Source organism: Myxocyprinus asiaticus, chromosome 45 (genome assembly GCF_019703515.2).
Source record: "Myxocyprinus asiaticus isolate MX2 ecotype Aquarium Trade chromosome 45, UBuf_Myxa_2, whole genome shotgun sequence".
NCBI lineage: Eukaryota > Metazoa > Chordata > Actinopteri > Cypriniformes > Catostomidae > Myxocyprinus > Myxocyprinus asiaticus.
In genome coordinates, this window is record NC_059388.1 from 24,662,983 (window position 1) to 24,683,767 (window position 20,785).

At 38.2% G+C, this 20,785-nt stretch overlaps 1 protein-coding gene across 1 annotated transcript in view; it reads left to right on the top strand.

The window, feature by feature from the left end:
- ttll12 (tubulin tyrosine ligase-like family, member 12) overlaps positions 1-20,785 on the top strand; it is a 48,276-nt gene that overhangs the window by 19,554 nt on the left and 7,937 nt on the right. Inside the window, exons 5-10 of the mRNA XM_051688558.1 lie at positions 3,754-3,887; positions 4,811-4,887; positions 13,488-13,604; positions 14,955-15,149; positions 16,026-16,137; positions 20,419-20,570. Of these exons, the coding sequence (XP_051544518.1) occupies positions 3,754-3,887; positions 4,811-4,887; positions 13,488-13,604; positions 14,955-15,149; positions 16,026-16,137; positions 20,419-20,570 (787 nt within the window). The remainder of the gene's footprint in view (positions 1-3,753; positions 3,888-4,810; positions 4,888-13,487; positions 13,605-14,954; positions 15,150-16,025; positions 16,138-20,418; positions 20,571-20,785) is intronic.

Here is a 20,785-nt window from a genome sequence, read left to right on the forward strand (position 1 = left end):
TTCGCTCAAAGACTTAGTCCTTGAATATATCTTTAGATGTATTTACTCAATTTATAAGCAAACATTAATTTCTGTAATTTTACTTTTGTTCATTATTCATTTTATTTCATTTTTATGTCTTAATTTTACAAAATTAAAGTTTATTCCTTCTACAATTCATCTGAGTTATTGAAGTTATTTTCCATCTGCTGGATCAGCCTGCACCATTCCAGAAATGTCCAAACATAGTGTTTAAAAAAAAAATATTTTGAATTATTGCATTTGTAAGGGAGAAGGGGAATAAGGTAAAGGAGGAATAGGGAAGCCACCCAGTTGGCCCAAGGACGGTATCCAATAGCGTGGCTGAAGGTCACCCGCGCGTTCTTTCTTATCGTGGGCATTCAGTTTGTTATTTTGTTCCAATTAAATACCTATATTATTCATTTTATGATCCCTGTTTATTTTATCTGACTCCAGTTATAAAAGTTTCCAAGGTTATATTAATATTCCAATCTTTATTATTATTATTATTAAATTTGGTTTAACATTTGATCATCGTATTTAACTCTATTTTATATTATACTCGTTCATTCGGATTCCTGTCGCTTAGAGAGTCTCGCATCGGCCGTGTACACAGATCTCACGGTCACACATACGCCAGTATTGGTCATTAAAACACTAATTGACTAAATACTAATTAGATGGCTGCTCATGCTTGCCATTTTATCTAAAAGTATTTTGTTTAGTCCCCTTATATAGTAAACACTTAATTAGAGTAACATTATTTCTACCCAGAGGTCATGACCACTAAATTTACAAAGATAGATCAACAATACCCAAGTTAAAATAGCTTTATATAATCATGCCATAGTATCCTATGTACACTTAACTAGAAAATATTACAATAACCAGAGGTTTAGACTTCACTTTAGGCTTGGTCGATCAACTTCATGTTGTACTAAATGGAAATTCCATATCGAGCCTGTACACTCAAAGTACACTTGAACTAATGCCAATTTGTTAGTCGGAGCTCTAAAGTCTCAGTCGGTGTGTGCCCCATGCTCCACTCAGAACTGAGCATTAGTCCGCTACTAACCTGGTCGTAGATTTGTAGAAACATGGACTTAACGTAATCTACTAAAGACACTAATTTCAGAATAAATCAGAATAAACTCAAATGTAACAATTTATTTACCAGGTAAAATACATTCATCAATTCTAATTAGACAATAATAAGTCAAATTCCCTGAGCTCCTCTGCCATCCTTCCTTAAGTACCAAACGATTCTATTGTTATTTCAGATGTGTGTGTTTGATGTTATTTAGGATTTGGTTTACAATTTAAGGGGTTGCAAGCAAGTTCTTTGAAGCTTGCATTTATGTTTACAAAGAATTCCATATGGTTCCTGTGGGAGGGACATACTGATACTTACAGAATTCTACTAAACTCTGAAACCTTACTAGTGACTTGATTTTGCTGGAAAGGAATGAGACGGTGTTACCAGTCGCAATGAGATCATTCAAACGATACCAAATATGCATGATCAAAAACCTTTTACATTACAGAACAGGATAAATCATAACTTAGTTTTTTGGTGTCCTTAAAGTGACCTGAGGTGAGAGAGAGAACAGATGTGTGTGTGATTTGTGTTTTATGGTCCCTAATCAGTGGGGTGTGTTGTCTCAGGTAGAGATGTCTTCTGTGTAGAGTTTTATGACATTGGTTCTCGCAGAGCTCTTTGACTTACCGGAAGTGATGCAGATAATTTTGTGCCAGTCTTACACATTCATGTAGTTGAACAGTCAAATTGGTCAGCCGATAAGTGTGCGAGTCATAAATCAAGAGGTTATTCTCCTTTTATGGTAATGGAGCTCAGTTCATCTGGCTTATTCGCATCAATCTCAAAACTCCAAATAATCCCTGCAATGGCATCATTAGACAGAACAAAACAGAGTGGCTATCTTTCCCTCAAGATTTACAAACATGAAGATGGAACAGATCGTTCAAATGCAACAAAGAAAAGTTAGGCTGAAATATACTTTTAGTTACAAATATTAAGAATGCATTTGTTTCAGTAAATATATGTATGACCTAAAACTTAAACGCACAAACTCTTGCTTTAATCAAAATTTGATTGATGAATAAAAGGAATATTCCGGGTTCAAAACAAGTTAAGTGCAATCGACAGCATTTTTGGCAATGTTGATTACCACAAAAATTAATTTCGACTCGTCCCTACTTTTCTTTGAAAAAGCAGAAATCGAAGTTACAGTGAGGCACTATACAATGGAAGTGAATGGGGCCAATTTTTGGAGGGTTTAAAAGCAGAAATGTGAATCTTACATTTTTATAAAAGCACTTACATTAATTCTTCTGTTAAAACTTGTGTATTATTTGAGCTTTAAAGTTGTTTAAATCATCATTTTTACAGCCATTTTAGTGTTTGTTGACATTACATCGTCATGGCAACAAAGTTTTTAAAATTGGCCATAACTTTACACAGAAAAGCAGTGAGTGATTTTATCAGACTAAATTCAAGCACATTGTTTATTTCTTGTGTCTATACTTTTAAAATAGTGAGTATTTAAACATTTACAGATTGGCCCCATTAACTTCCATTGTAAGTATAATTGTCACTGTAACTTTTTAACTTTTTTTTTTTTTTTTAAGAAAACTAGGGGCAAGTCAAAATTAATTGTTGTCATCAGTATTATGCCACAAATGCTGTCAATTAAACTTAAATTGTATTGAACCCGGAATATTCCTTTAACTACAACTCGCATGCATATTTGTTCTCTGGGAGCCAAACTAAATGAGCAAGCAGTGTTACTGCATTCCTGACATGGGTCAGACCCTCAGTCACCCCTCAGAGATGAAATACACAAATGACATGTAATATTCATAATTATACACACAACCTGAATAAATGCACAATGTAAGAGGACTTTTTTTTTTTTTTTCTTGCCTCCCCAATTTGGAATGCCCAATTCCCAATGCACTCTAAGTACTCGTGGTGGCGTAGTGACTCGCCTCAATCCGGGTGGCGGAGGACGAATCTCAGCTGCCTCCGCGTCAGACCGTCAATCCACGCATCTTATCACGTGGCTTGAGCGTGTTATCGCGGAGACGTAGCGCGTGTGGAGGCTTCATGCTATTCTCCGTGGCATCCACGCACAACTCGCCACGCGCCCCACCGAGAGCGAGAACCACACATAATAGCGACCATGAGGAGGTTACTCCATGTGACTCTATCCTCCCTAGCAACCGGGCCAATTTGGTTGCTTAGGAGGCCTGGCTGGAGTCACTCAGCACACCCTGGATTTGAACTCGTGACTCCAGATGTTGTGGTCAGCGTCAATACTTGCTGAGTTACCCAGGCCCCTTGTAAGAGGACTTTGATTACCTTTTGAATATAACAATTGCTAGTGAATGAATTCAACTCGAGACCAAAGAGACAGGGCTGAACCCACCCCTGTACTAGTCTGGTGGAAGTTCCAGAATAGCTGAAATAACCTTTTAGAATCTCTGTAAAATTGTTTAAAAGTCATTTTGATCTCCTCTCTTTATAAATTTAAATAAGAAAACAGCCAGTGATGACAGCTGTCAGGATCTTTCCTTTTTGAGTGTAAAGGTCTTGGACAACCTTTGGACAACAAAACCCTTTTTCCTCTGAAATTAACTTTGCGAAATTAGGTTGTTGATGCTTGTAATGTTGGTTTGTGATTTTATTAAAGTTGATCTGTTTGATGTAATGAGTTTTAACATCTCCATCAGATGAAGTCACACGTGATTATGCATATGGAGAGACAAACTCTCTTGTGAGGAGATGCCGCCTGTTACCATGGATACCTGATGACCTTGAGGCCGTGAGCGAGGACATCCAGGAACCATCTGACCTTTACTATGAAGTGAGTTTAATCCCATTTTAAATGTTTTTGTGTCATCTGTGCTGTTTTGGAATTGTTTTTCCATGTAAACGTGCTAGACGGACGTCTCTGACCATCGACACCTTTGCCTTTAAAACGTGTGTCAAGTTAAAAGAACTTTGTGATAGAGGCCAAGGCAGTAACAAGGAGAATCACACCATAGAGAAGGAATGGCATTCCAAAACGATGTTTACTTTGTCCATGAGGTGCAAATAAATAGTGTTAAGAGCAAATAAAAACAAGGTCATTTAAAAACAGTCTAAAAACTAGAACTGTTGGGTACTAAAGCAGTACCAACTCCCCTCCTTCAACAATGGAGGCCGGAGTCCTAGGCACTCAAGCAGTGCAGACAACCTTGTTTCTCCAAACACAATCAATCCATCATCCATATTTTTTCCTCTCCTCAAGTGGCGGCTGGTTTAAATACACAATTTTCCCACCTTTGCTAGTTGGAACAAACCATTATTTTAAATAAAATTAACCCTCACCTCCCCATTCTTAAATACAAAATCTTTGAATAAATACATAAGAATGAGTTAAAAAGAACACCAATGAATTCAATAAATAGGACGCATAAAAACAGTTGCACAATTAAACCCCAATAAATATTGCAAAATGTGGAGTAAAACAATAAATAAGTCCATGGAACACAGTAAAATTCTGTGATGAGACCAATTCACAGGCTCTCCATCACAAACTTGAACTTTAAAAAAAAAAAAACGCATCTCGAGACGCATTCTGTTCTATTTGATGTGCTCATTTGTATGTGAACGGCCCCTAAATGCTTCTATCAGGGTGTTATTTGTGGACATCATATTTCTCCTGGAAGCAGCTTAGATGTTTTCTTAGCAGTTTACATGTTGAATAAAAATCTATTTTCCGTTTGCATCTTTGCACTTTTCTAGACCATTCTACAGGAGAACAAGGAGAAGCTTCCTGTGGACATCCATCCTTACTGTGTACCAGATGGTAAAGTTATGAAGTAAGTACTGTAATGGCCTTTTATTTACAGATTTGTTGGATTGTGACTCCAAACCTCACCAAACACACGTGAAGCAGTTAATCAAGGTGTTCAGGATTACTTGAGGTAGTTGGAAATTAACTTTGCTGTACTTGGCCTTCCAGGAACAGAATTGAATAGCCCTGTTCTATGCTATTCTCTAACCTTTAATTATCTTTGCACCCATATGTACCCTCAGTATATCCTCTCCTCTCAGCTAAAACCTCTAACCGCAGCAGTTTCTCAACCCCCCTAAATAAACAAACAACTTTATCTATTGTGTAGATTAGGGGTGCAATGGTATGAGATTTTCATTGTATGATAACCCTCACCGCATTAATGTGCATTGCTAATATATTATTAAGTTTTAATATTTTGTTAATAAATGTAAATATAAATTTATTTTTATATTTATTTACTAAAAAGTCATGTTCCCTACTGCAATTTAATTGTATGCCATACTATAAAACATAATTTCAGAATTAAGATTTATGAAATTGAATTTAGCCAAAAAAAATAAATAATAAAACTAATAATTTGTAATGATTACTGCCCAGGTTAACAGTTCAGATACAGATACAGTTTGTAATTTAGTTTGATTCTAAACAATACCTACTAAAACATTAATGATTATTCATTTGTAGTTTATGTATTGGTGTTTTTTTTTTTTTTTTTTTTCTACAGTACGGTCCTTTCTACAGGTAATTTCCTGTATGCACTTTGTAAATTCTATTTAGTACTTTACAAATAAACATTATTATTATTAATAAACACACTGTAGGCTTACTGTTGCGCTACAAATAAATGCATGAACAAACAAATGGCCCATCGTAACATTGCTTATAACTGCTTAAATCCATTTGCTGCCTTTGTGAGTGTGACAGAAGCACAAACATAACATTAGCCTTAAATGAACAAATCATCATTTGGTCATTACAAATCATGTAAAACTGTATTTTATCCTATAAACTTTATTTTACTTGCATTCATCTCCACTAATTCTGCTTTAGGTTTAAAATGTTTCCTGCCTGAGCCAGCTTTTTTTTCTTTCTTTTTTTCTTCTCATGCCCTGGATTCGAACTCACAACTCCAGGGGTGGTAGTCAGTGTCTTTACATGCTGAGCTACCCAGGCCCCCCGAAACATGAAATACCTGCATTTGAACAAGGAGCTTGCGAACTGGATTGAGCCTCGTCGCATTTGGAGTGTGGTGGTTGCTATTTCACACATTGGGTGCACATAAAAAAATAATGAACGTTCATAAAATCACTCATGGAAAATGCTCTTAATAGCCAAGATCAGTAGTTAGTGGGGAAACGAGGACCAGAACTCTATGAATGTGCGTGTCTTGGAGAAGCGCTTTCATTGCACCCATGAATTGCAGAGCTCACTGCGCACATATCAAATCAGACTCACATTGGCGGCTTTTCTTTCATCTGTTCTTCAATATATTGTCACGTTTCGTCAAACGCGCGACTTTGTGTCTAATTTCTTGTAATATATCACTCCGAGACGTCTTACAGGTCGCCTTCCACAGTGGCTGGTACATCAGCAAAATACTATGCATGAAAAATCTGCATTTGGCGGGTGTTCGTTTCAAATCTTGTTCACCAGGATTAGGCTGTATGACAAATTCGGGAGAAAGGAAATCAAAACAGTGTCATTGACTTCAAGCTTTGCAATTGCATCCATACTTTTTGCAGGAAAATTATCTCTAGAAAGTTTTAAACGATCATGTGTTGGTGAATGGTGAGACACCCGGCGAGCCACTTGATTTTTAACAAAGAGCCACTTGTGACTTGCGAGCCATAGGTTCCTGTCCCCTGAACTAATCTAACATATACAAACATGAAACAGGTTGGTGAGTAAAGTGAAAGAGTGACTTGCATGGAAATGATCTATACAGAGAAGAGGAACTTTATGGAGTCTGTAGACAGTGCCTTAAGAGCCATTAATACTTAATTCAGTCTAACTCGATTTGCAATCGGGTAACCCGAATTATATTAGAGAGACACCAGCACTTTCAGCAAAGTCTGGAGATGTACTTGCATGTCGTTGTGTTTCCTTGCTGGGTGGTTCCATCGATGTTTTGGACATCTGTTAAGATCGTGTATAGTTGTTGTCTGTTGCGTCGATGGATGATGAGGGCTTTGAAGCGAGGCCTTCCGCTGGGAGGACCGTAACTTGTGTGTGTCATAGCGCAGAGAAGAGAAGGGCTTCCTGTTAGCTTTACTCTGAGCCTTTCTGGACTTCTACATTGCATGGAGGCTGAAAGCCATGAGGGCTAGAGCATGGAGGAAGAGGAAGTGGAGCACGGAGCAAGAGCAGAACTCAAACTCCAAGTCAAACTGGGGGTTGTTCAAGCTGGCCTTTTAACCCATTCGGTTTGTTCACACCCCAGAGATGTTCTAAGCCAATCAGAGGCGGCTTTTCAGAGTCACATGGTCAACTTGTCTGTCCTATTCAAAGTTTATTTACAATCCTTTGTGTAAAGGATTCTTAATTTCTGCTCGAAATGGTACATTTTCTAAACATTTTATATCTTGGATACAACTGAATATATAAAAAATAATTAACATAAACATTCCTGAATTTCAACGATAGTAAACATGATGGGCTTTATCATGAGTAGTTACCGTTCTTAGTAAAATTACATGAATAATACAAGATTAAAGATTATAATCATCGATTTGTCAGTTATAAGTGATTACAAATCACTACACATATTTTAAAAGGTACATCAGGCTATAGTCATTAAGTTGTCAGTTATAAAAGTGATCACAGATCATAGTCATTTTGAGAATTATCTAGCAAAGCTAGGTATGGTGGGGTTAACCTGGCGAAGTACTGTGACTTTGTTTGAAATGTTCCTGGATTAGATGAGATGTCTTGAGATACACTTGTATTGAAAAGTTAATTTGTACATTTGAAGTTATGAGCATTTTTTTTAAGTGTTCCTGTGTTACTAAATAAATTAAACAAAGGGACTTCTTTTTTAGCTGCTGTTTTCAGAATACTGATCAGAGAGGATGTCTCATGACTAATTTGGAGCCTAGAAAATTGGTTTTTGTCCAGAATATAGAGTCATAGAACTGGCGTTGTGTTCATTGTAATTCAGGAAGATCTGTATTTCACTGTTACTTTTATTGCCCATCACCTCTGCCCTTGAAGTGGTGGGGGTCCATCTGCTAAATCTGCATATTACTACAAGCATATAATGCTTTCCATGCACTTTCTTGATCATGTCGACATAATACATAACCAAATGCTTGAATGGTTCTTCTGGCACTGGTATGTGACCTATACGCGTTTTTATTTCTTTTCTGACCTTGTTTTGAGTACAGACTTCACAAATCGTCTATCATTGCATATAAGTATGGAGACCAGTATCCCTGCTGTTTAATTTTCCTTATCACTTCCCCCCTTGCGCAATGGTCAAACCGTGCGCATCGTAAATAAAAACATTGAGAAATGTAGTTGATGCAACAATCTGTCCTTCATGAGAATGCCATATACCTTGCGAATGTTCTTTGCACCCCTATTTTCCCATGTAGGATGTTCATATTGACCTTTATTTTGAATTTGAATTATATCATCCTATTGTGGTTGTGATTTCAATAATATTTCAATTGACAGCCAGAAGCCTGCTTGGCTTTTAACTCTACAGCATTATTTCCCTTAATGACAAAGTCATTGCCCTTTTTGTGGGCTTGACATTTAATGATAGCCAATCTATTAGGTAACATCATTGCAGAAATCAGCTGTTCAATCTCTTCTGCATGTTAAATTAGGCTTCCATCACTTTTTCTAAAACCTCTTTGTTTCCATATTGCTCCAAATAGGTGTCAAACACCATGAGCATAAGTCAAGTCAGTGAAAATGTTAACTATTTGTCTTTTAGCTAACTGACATGCAGCAGTAAGAGCTTTTAATTCTTTTAGTTGAGCAGAACAAGGTTGAATGCAATATTGTGAAAATAATCTGTCTTTTTTCACAACTGCTTATCCTGCATGATTTCCCAAATGATCCTTAAAAAAAAAAAATTTCGTTTTCCTGTCATTCTCTTATTTATTTTTATATCTACTGTTTCAGCATCATTTAACAATAAGATTTTTCAGTTATTATTCTTTTATACTTCTCAGCATTTCTTGACAAATGATTCAGTTAAATAGCAAAACCAAAATTCACAGTGCAGAAACTATAGGCCTCTAAAGTGATACTTTCATGGATTAATCCCAAAATAGAAATAATTTACTAGAAAAAGACACTCAATCAACACTTTGTAGCACCCACTAACCTTTTTCTTTAAAGTGAGGGTACTCTCTGGAAAATTTGGGGGAGTAACCAATCCAATAGGTAACTCTTAACTTTGCCATCAAGTTTGGAATATTTAACCTTCACATCAGTAACTCAGCGGTTAGATGCTGGATTTGAATTTAGACCCTCAGAACAATTTAGACCTGGGTATTCAACCCATTGATGGCAGTCTGGTAAATTATACACCCCATTGATGGTATAAGACTGAAATCAACTTATCCAGAGAGATTTGAATCCACATTTGAAATGTTAAATCAGTAATGATTACCAGCAGTCATGTGAGCGGGAGGATCAATCGTATAAAAGCTCACATCATTCTCAGTCTTTTTTTCCGGACTTCCTCCTGCAATATTATCAGTCTCAAATCATCTGGCCTAGCCATCTGCAGTGGAGAGAGACTGGTTCCAGACTGAGTTAATGAAACAACATACACATAATGATGATAACAGGAATAAAACATAGTTAGTATCAAAGACTAGATGCATTAGTATGAAGTTATTTATGATGTTCAATTTAATCTTAATGTTTCTTCATGGGTTTCACTTACTACCAATTAACAATTTTTTCCTTAGCATTATCAATAATTTTTACAATCAGATAGGTCCAAGATATTTCTTAAATCTTCAAATCAGAACTTCTAGCACGAATAACATTTTCCTTTTTATGTACTTCCAAAAGAAGAACTTCTATTTTGTTAGATATCAGAGCATCTGAGCAAAACTGTTTACAACGTTTGCTTAGTTCTGCCTCCTTATTGGAGGTTGGGACTTTATTTTCCATTTTATCTGGCATGATTGGTCACGGAACAAACCCAAGATAAAGCATCACAATGTTGGTAAGGTTGTCACACATAAAGATCATGAGAACAGATATTAAGAGCACAACTTCAGCTAATTGAAAAAACAGAGAACATGAAATGATCCAAATTATTCTTAATGTTCTTTCCTTTAATTTTAGTCTCAAAGGCATCTTCTCAGTATACCCATGATCAACCAATGCCTACACTGTGTATATAAAACAAGAAAATAAAAGAAAAAATATCTAATCTTAACTAAAATAATCTGCTATCTATTTTTTCTAAATTTGGGGTGCCCCTGTCTGAGTGGAGACATCAAGAGAGATGAGTTCTCCCATTCAAAGTCTGCAGACACCATCCTTAGAGAGTAAGGGGTATAACCCCTCCCGCTCGCTCTCCTTACAGAGCATGGGGTCATAGGTCTTTGTTTATTCAGGGCTCTAACAGGTCTCACTCAATCTCTCCACCAGACAGTCCTTAACAAAAACAAAACAAATAATCATCGGGTCTTACATGTAGATATCAAGACTTTATAGTTTTTGATTTAATATCGTTAAAAATTGTATTCTCTCATAAACTGGACCAGACAGAACATAAAACAGACACATGAATGTGAAGTTTTCACATTTATGGTTTACTTTTTCATACTCAAGTTACAAAATATAATTTGCTTATTAGTCATTTTCACCCTTCTTTTTAATTTCTCTCTTTCTTGACATCTTACATTTCCATTTGCTTAACCATGGCTTTGATAACTAGTGACCTCAATAAAGGAAGTACACAACAAAACAATAGGCCTCCTATCATTATTGCAATTCCCAAAAACATTCCCAATTTACATAATGCATCTCTCCCTAACACATTAACAGGAGTCTGATTTGTAGCCTTTTTCTCTTCCCTGTGCCCACCTTCCTCCATCAAATGATGACTCCTTTTCACTTTTTCTCTCCCTACTGTCTAATAGTCTACTTCTGTTTCTCACCAATTTATCTGTGTCTCGTATACATTTTTCTGTTTCTCTAATTTCTTCTATCTTCTAATTTCTACTGGGAACATAGTCCTGGCAACGGTACCACATACCCAATATTGACAATTAGCCATGTACAACTTTTTAAATGGGCATTTATGATTAGTATAGTCTGTGTCACGGTTCGAGCAATTGGGGTTCGTTTTCCCATTGCTATCGGGCATAACATCAATGTAGGAGTAGCATTCGGACATTCCTACCATAATTGTGTTGTTCAAACTTTGGTTATTACCTACACACATCTCCACATAGTTTGTTGGACTTCATTGTAAAATGGGTGCACAGTTTCACATTCTTCCCCTGCATTTACATACCTATAATGTCTGGCAGGGCCTTAGAATTAGTTCTCATTAACTGACCCACTGCTAGTAATGTGGAACCATGCACGTCACATGTCCATTTTCATCCTTGTGCATATCTGAAAAGTTAGCTGTCTTATTTTTTAGAGGTACTACAACCCAATTGGAATGTAGGGCGTGACATATCCAGCACCCATCCCCCTCTCTGAGTGGTTCAGCTCAACGTTGTTGTAACCGCACCAGACAGCCAGCTGTTCAACCTCCCGTCTGTATGCAGCTGCTGCCTATCTGTCAGAAGGCTGATGATCCATCAACAGATTGGGGTGGGCACGGAGAGCTGGGTCAGTTTGGTTGAGAGAAGATCAGGCATGATGGTATTGAAGATTGAACTGAAGTCCACAAATAGGATCCTTGCATAAGTCCCAGGTCTGTTGAAGTTTTGCAGAATATAATGCAGTCCCATGTTGACAGCATCATCCACAGACCTGTTTGCTCGGTAAGCAAACTGAAGGGGGTCTAGCAGGGGTCCAGTGAAGTCCTTCAGGTAGACCAAAACCAGTCTCTCAAATGACTTCATGACCACAGATGTGAGAGCGACAGGTCTGTAGTCATTAAGTCCTGTTATTTTGGGTTTTTAGGGGACCGGAATGATGGTCGAGCATTTGAAGCAGCAGGAAACTTCACACTACTTCAGTGATCTATTGAAGATCTGTGTGAAAATGGGGGCCAGCTGGTCAGTGCAGACTTTCAGACAGGCAGGTGAAACCCCATCTGGGCCTGAGGCTTTCCTCGTCTTCTGTTTCTTGAAGACCTGGCACACATCCTTCCCACAGACCATAAGTGCAGATTGAGTAGCAGGAGGGGGAGGAGGAGGTTGCAGGAGGTGTAAGTGGGTGTGTGAAGGGAAGAACAGAGCGGGGGAGGGCTGTGAGGCTGGGCTTTTCAAACCTGCAGTAAAACACATTGAGGTCATCAGCCATTTGTTGATTCTCTACAGAGTGAAGGGGTAGTGTCTTGTGATGTCCTTCAGGCCTCTCCACACAGATGCAGGGTTGTTGGCCGAAAAACGTTTTTTCAGCTTTTCAGAGTAGCTTCTTTTAGCCACTGGTGCTGGTTCTAGCATATGGTGCTGTTTTTTTTTTTTTTGCCAAACGATGACATAACTGACTATTGCTGTCTTTTTTTAAGAGTCTCATTTATGTTAAGAACATACAGTATTTTAACATTCATAGTCTTTTGAGTCAGTTTTTATGATATCACAAAACTGCTGTTTATGCAACAGTCAGAAGTTATGACAAATAAAATTCATAGTAATCAATTCACACATGATATTTAAAAATCAGGCTTTCTAGTGAAGACAGTTTTGTTGACTTCAAAATGGGAGCAATCTAGTTTTGTGCTAACTACTTGCCAGACTGGCCCCATCATCTGACATTATCAGATGATGGGGATATCAGATCACAGCCGCCTTTTCAGCAGTGCAAACAATGTCCCTGATCATTTCAGTCTATTTCAGAATCGGTTGCTTTGCTAATCCGTCACAATGTAAAACAGACTACGAAAATGTTGGTGTTGAAGAATGAAGCCGTAATAAACCACAATGTTTGGGTGGTTGCTAGGGCATTGGTAAATGGTTGCTAATGTGTTCTGAGTGGTAGCTAGGGTGCTCTAGGTGTTCCAGTGCTACCCAGATAGCACTTGTGCAACACCCAGACATCGAGTTTCATCTGACTTTTTAGAATGCTTGCTCATCTACAATAAAACTTTTCCTCTCTATTGTCAAAAGGACATTCAGTAGATGTCTTTTGAGGTGTTTATGATTCAGGATGTATGTAAATCTGCTCTTTTTTTATTTTTATTTTTTTAGATGTTTATCAGATGTTTGCACACAATTTAGAATGTGATTCTTTACAGATGAAATGTTCTTAGATGGACATCTTGGAGATATACCTGTGCTATCTGGGTATGTGTCTGCTAAAGTGGTCTTAGTGATTCCCAGGGCATTACTAAGTAGTTTCTTACTGGCCTAATTCAAGTTTCTTGACCTTAGCCCCCACCCCCCTTCACCTTTTTTAAATGTGTGTCTACGCACTTGTCTGTCTGACTTTCTGATTAGGTTTCTATTTTTGTATGCTCAAATTTAGGGTTTATACTGAGATGAAGCAAGTTTTAGATCATCTTAAACACCCACGTTTCCAGTTCACTGATAACAAAGAAGAGGCTGATATCATCTGGACCTTTTCCCATATTCGAGATTATAGGTAGGCATGTTTATACACACACACACACACACAAACTGTCACCCCCTAAATCTAGCTAACTGTGCACAATTAACCCTTCGCTAAGCCCTGCCCCCCTTGGTTACCGGTGCTCGCTCTGACAAGCTTTTCCGAACTTTCCATAGGAATGAATGGGAGATTGGAGTGAAAGGCATGGTTTTTGGCAAAATATTCGAAATTGGTAAAAATGTATACGTAGGCTAGAATGAAAAGTGACATTGTGAAGCATATTTATCAGGGCTTAGCGAAAGGTCAGTTTTTGCCATGTGACACTGTGTCTAGAAATGCCCATCATATACAGCTCCCTGTAAGTGCACATTGTAAAAGTGCACAGCTTTTTTTTATGCAAAAACGAACTTTTCTGCATGTCAGGTAAATTAATTTTAATGTCAAAGCATGCTAATAAAAGTCTTTTTTTCTCCCAATTTGGAATGCCCAATTCCCACTACTTAGTAGGTCCTTGTGGTGGTGAGGTTACTCACCTCAATCCAGGTGGGGGAGGACAAGTCTCAGTTGCCTCCACGTCTGAGACTGTCAATCTGCGCATCTTATCACGTGGCTCGTTGTGCATGACACTGTGGAGACTCGCAGCACGGGAGGCTCATGCTACTCTCCGCGATCCATGCACAACTTACCATGCGCCCCATTGAGTGCGAGAACCCCTAATCGTGACCACGAGGAGGATACCCCATGTGACTCTAACCTCCCTAGCAACTGGGCCAATTTGGTTGCTTAACAGACCTGGCTGTAGTCACTCAGCACACCCTGGATTCGAACTCACGACTCCAGGGGTGGTAGTCAGCATCAATACTTGCTGAGCTACCCAGGCCCCCCAAACTACTTAAGGTTTAGAAATATACAGTATCACATATGTAACTGGATGTTGGTAAATTGATAGTGTAATAAACAACGTAAATGTTTGCACTATGAATTATTAAATGGAGCAATGGTAGCTGTGGGGTAAGTGGTACCAGTGGCACAACTAAAAGTGATTGTAATTTAAAACTGTAGCTTTGCTACAAAATATAGGAAATACTATTACAAATACAATTATAAAATGAAAATAGTTTCCCTACAAAATTCTGAATATAAAATATTTGACTGGTTTTATGAACTGGCATTTAGTATTTATTTTTTTTTTTTTTTTTTTTTTTTTAATATTATTTATCTTCAGATTTTTATTTGAAATATAAATCTTTTATGTGTTCGTTATTGAATAACTTGCGTGGTGCAAGTTGTGGCACTGCATCACTTTTTGTCTTGTCAACAGTGTTGGCAAAACCACCTCTACAAACACATTGTAATTTGTTTTGTTAATTGATTTGTCATTAGGAATCTTAGTGAGGAAAGACCTCATCTCCTGCTCAACCAGTTCCCTTGTGAAACAGTGCTGACCACTAAAGACTGTCTGGCATCTGTGGCACGGAGAGCGAGGGAAGGTCAGGAGCCCCCGTGGCTCCCCAGGACCTTTAATCTTCAAACAGAGCTACCGCAGTTTATCAAACATTACCTACAGAGGCAGGAGAGGTGAGCTGTCTAAAACACCTGTCAACCAGCGGGACTGGATTAGTCTATCTACTAAAACGTTGCATGAATAAAAACCTCATATTAAGAATTCTTAATGTTTTTTAAAGAACATTATTTTTGGAATTAAAGTATTAAAGGTACATTTGGAATTAAAGTTTACATTCAATGTCACTGTTCAGATTAGTTACAGTATATGCTAAATAGTGGTTTTTATGCTACACTTAAAAAGGTCTTGAGCGTACTTGTTAATTTCATGGTTTCTAACCCGCAAAAGTCACAATTTTCCATCTACGTCTTACACTAAACACCATATGGCAGCACGCTTTGCAGAGAGGGACCTACACAATATTAGGCAGGTGGTTTTAATGTTGTGGCTGATCGGTGTAAGCTCGTGTAAGTGCCGGTATGGTGTCCTGCTCCCATTAACCCCTCCCCCTCCATTTGCTCCAACACAGCGGTCTCTAGTGTGTGTGTGCTCACCTATCTTTGGAATGTGGGTTTTGGAAAGAGGGTGCGTTGTTAATTCAACGGCTAGCCTGGTGAATGTTCCAGAATGGCTAAAATCCCTTACAGCACCTTTAACAATACATACTAATGAGAAAAAAGTGACATGTTCTGTTAGAGTAATGTGAAACAATCTTGCAACAATGGATCAAATATACTCTGAAGTAAATGCTTGTCCAAAAGTTATAAATCTAAGCTCAACGTTATTCCAGAAAATCTCAAGAAAATTGTAAAATCACATATGTATATCATATCGTCTCACCAGTACCTTTTACCATTGGAAGTTGGCGAAGGCTCCTTAGTCGAGAAACACTCTAGTCGGTACAACCTCTAGTAGTGTTTGTGTATAAAGTTTGTGAATGACTATTTCAGAGGACTGGATAACCACTGGATCTGCAAGCCCTGGAACCTGGCTCGCGGTCTGGACACACACACCACAAACAACCTCAACTACATCATCAGACAGAGAGAGAGCACACCAAAGGTACACACACCACAAAAACAGTTATTTTATGTATTTGAATTGAGAAAAATATGGCTGAAAAGTCTGTGGCTAGAAAAATTCAGAAAAGTTCATTTCCCACCTGATCACTTTTCCTTCTAAACTCAATAGAAGTTTGTGAATCTCCCCCTCCCCCATACTAACAGGTGTGTCTAGCTCTCCATCCCCCTTCAAGAGGACAATATCCTAGCCACTAAATATCCACAGTAAGGTTGAGAGTGAGGACACATCATGTCCTTGTGATAAGGAATAGAACAAATCACAGATATCAGACTGGGGAGGCCGGGGTTATTTTTACTCCAGTGAATATTTCTCAGGCTAGGTGTATTTTTGAAAGTCAATTTCTGTATAGGGTCAAAACTTGAAGTCTTAGCTGTAAAAATCCTTTAAACTTTTCCAGCAATATTGCCCTTGGGGGAAAAAAAAAAAAAAGAAAAATTAATTGCCCCAATAGCGGGGCATGTTGTTAATTAGGCATTGATGCAGTGAGATCCAGCAGATGGAAATGACTTCAATAAATCAGATGATTTGTAGACGGAATAACAACTTTTAATTTGTAAAAATTAATAAATGAATGAATGAATACTGAATAAATGCGATAATACAGAAAATAAATGTTTGATTTATAAATGTTAAGTAGATATATCTTAAGGATATATCCAAGGATTAAGTCCTGGAATAAACCTAATAACACAAAGTCTTGTCTTTGTCTAATTAACTAAGTAAAATAGGAAAAAAGTTAAAGTACAGAGAGTCAAGATGAGGCCTCAGAGTTGGAGATCAGATGCGAAGAGCTAGAGAGTTGAGATGTTAGTCTAATGCCCAGATAATTGTTAATAAATAAGGTTTTTATAACCTCTTAGGACTATGCCAGCAGGCATTTCCTTTCTAGGTGCAGAAAGTTCTGCACAATGATGTAATGACCCTAAGTGTCAGGTCAGGCGTTTTTGGCTTATAGAAGTGTGAAACTTGTGGTTTGAGTGGAAAGATCGTCTATAGCTCCACTCGTACATTTGTTTATGCAAACAACTCATAAATTTATTCATCTCAGCGAAATGCGAGGACAGGTATCCCGAAACATATCCTGTTATGTACTAGGTCTATGTCTGTTCTATGTCTGCACGTTTCTTAGAACAATAGCAGACGTAAACTATGCTCTCTTGTTCCAGCTCTGAAACCTCATCAGGTCAAAAGGGTAACAAACTGATATACTAGAAGACCAGATGTGTATACATTTGGTCTCACGTATGCATTTAGTTCTCACGGGAACACTGGACACATAAGGCATCCAATATGGATATAATGATATTAATACAGTGATGATATAAATGAATACAAAAGTACATAAGTGTGAATATATGAATATGATTGCATAGCAGATTAGGTGCATTCTTTCTAAACATCAAACGACCTACTCATTCACAAGTTTCAAAGGTCTACCTTCAAACCCCTAAATTGTAAACCAAATCCTGAATAACATCAAACACACACACCTGAAATAACAATAGAATCGTTTGGTATTTAAGGAGAGATGACAAAGGAATCAGCGAGTCTGTAGTCAGATATCCAGCACAACTGCTGTGTGTAGTTTCTCTACCAGGTATGCAATTCTTATTCCTTGTGTTTTGATAAATGTTTAAATTTGACTTATTATTGTCTAATTGGAATTGATGAATGTATTTTACCTGGTAAATAAATTGTTACGTTTGAGTTTATTCTGAAATGAGTGTCTTTAGTAGATTACGTTTAAGTCCATGTTTCTACAAATCTACGACCAGGTTAGTAGCGGACTAAAGCTCAGTTCTGAGTGGAGCATGGGGCACACACCGACTGAGACTTTAGAGCTCCGACTAACAAATTGGCATTAGTTCAAGTGTACTTTGAGTGTACAGGCTCGATATGGAATTTCCATTTAGTACAACATGAAGTTGATCGACCAAGCCTAAATAGGGTGAGGTCTAAACCTCTGGTTATTGTAATATTTTCTAGTTAAGTGTACATAGGAAACTATGGCATGATTATATAAAGCTATTTTAACTTGGGTATTGTTGATCTATCTTTGTAAATTTAGTGGTCATGACCTCTGGGTAGAAATAATGTTACTCTAATTAAGTGTTTACTATATAAGGGGACTAAACAAAATACTTTTAGATAAAATGGCAAGCATGAGCAGCCATCTAATTAGTATTTAGTCAATTAGTGTTTTAATGACCAATACTGGCGTATGTGTGACCGTGAGATCCGCGCACACAGCCGGCGCGAGACTCTCTAAGCAACAGGAATCCAAATGAACGAGTATAATATAAAATAGAGTTAAATACGATGATCAAATGTTATGACCCCCCACCCCCTTACAGTGGTGAGGCTGCTCTTCGAACTCTCATCCTCACAAACAGTTGCTTATATACCATTAATGTGGGCGTAATGTTTATTAATGTTCAACTCTTCTTCTCAATCTGTTCACATGCTGAGTTTTGGACTTTGCACATGTGTTCAGTTATTCTTAAACCCCAACGTCCTATCAACATCCCTATCAGTGTTATATCTACGTGACCCGTTCACATATCCTCAAATGCTTATAGATGATTCCTAAAAATTACACCCCGCAGACTAAGCATTTAGGACTCCCTTAGAGGGTACAGTTAGTCTCAGTGCACCTAAGGGACCATCATCCATCATAACCACTATCATCCTTCTTTGGGGCCATTGTAAGTTTATCATGTCCTTCTGAAGTTTAGTGTCAATCTGTCTGACTCTAAAGAGTATGTGCAAGTGTTTTCTCTGAGAAAGCTCTCTCAGCATGTCCCTAGAGACCCCTAAATGGACTAGCACTCTTCTGCCTACACAACAGATTTACACACATGCACCACAGAATATAGGATGGAACTTGACGTTACATACACCTGTTGGCCATGATTATATAAGTAAACACTTTTATTAATATTTGATTATAAACCCATTGTGACGAGGAGGAGAGCGTGGCCGGGCAGTGATGATGCACGGCCGGTGCTGAATCAGCTGATCAGTGTGAGAGCGAGATAAAGGGGAGCCAGAGGTGCCAGTCAGAGAGAGACGCAAATGTGTGTGTCTGTGTGTCTATATTTGATGTTCATTTATATCATTAAACTTTACATTGAATGTTTAGCCAGTTCCCACCTCCTTGCGCATCCCTTACCCTGTTATATTGGTGCTGAAACCCGGGAGGGAGGAGGGATGCGCTGTTGCTTAGTCCTCGTCGCTGCCATCTGCCAGGGAAGCAGCCGCAGCCGTCTGCCTGGGGACGGAGGGGTCGCTGCCGGCCGCCGAGAGCCGGAGGAACCGCTGTCATCTGCCAAAGAAGGGGATGAGCGGTTCCATCCGCCAGGGGCCAGAGGACTCACTGCTGTCCGCCGGGGGAGGAGCGAGCTGGCGTCCACCAGAGGGCTGAGGAGCGGGCGACAGCGTGTCCGGGAGCCGGCAAGCAAGTTCGTCTCTCTCTCTCTCTCTCTCTCTCTCTCGAACTGGTGCCTCTGGCTCTCCTTTATCTTGCTCTCCCACTGATCAGCTGATTCCTGCCCTCCTCTTCATCACACCAATGTATATATTGAAGAATGAATCATGCATAAATAATTATTTTAAATTCTACCCCCACATAGGCAAAGTGTTATGTTTGTAATTTAGCCATGGAATTACTATAGTAAAATTGTAGTTACCATTTTTTTTTTTGGTACTTAATATAGTTTTTTTTATTACTATAGTTTTAGTTTAACTGTATTACAATGGTTTTACTAGAAATACGGTATCATATTTAAAATATGGTTACATTTTGTGGTTATGGTTTTATGACAAGTACCACAGTTGAACTATGGTTACTAGTTACTATTAAAACCATGGTACATTTTGTGGTTACTGTGGGTTTGCAACGAATATTATGTCTGAACTTTGGTTACTGTAGTAAAACTATGATTAATTTTCATAAGTGATGGATAAAGCTATTGCAAGGGAACTCAAAATAATAGCGGGGGAGTGCAAATCTATTTCAGAAAATAAATTCCCTTCCGGTCCTTTTATGGGCTACGTAGAATCGGGTGTGCTTTGATCGAGGTACTTGCAGCCAACATGCAAATCCACACTTTTGCGTAGCTGGACTTTTGACTCCTAACCTTATAGTTACTGAGATATAGCCACGACAAGCCTTGGTCTCACCTATCAGAACACTTGTATGGCAATTGCAAGATTTTGAACATGGGTGTTAACCTCTACCTGTGAATGTGTTTCTTTCAGGTGGTGAGTAAGTATTTGGAGGACCCTGTGTTGTTTAATAGAGAGGAAGTGGGTATGGTGAAATTTGACATCCGCTACATGGTGTTACTCCGGTCTGTGGAACCTCTGCGTCTGTATGCATACAACGTGTTCTGGCTGCGTTTTGCTAACAGGTAAACCTTCCCCCACCACAAACATACTCACACACAATTAAAAAAGCTGGAGGTCACACATTTTCATGGGATCCTTCAGATATATAATTTCTTGTAACAAACAAAAGATAGGTATGTGAGGTGATGTGATTTGGATTACTGCAGTTCAAGTAGCTTGCGATTTTTAAAAAAAAAAAAAAAAAAAAAAAAAAAAATCTGACTCAAGTTTTCCATAC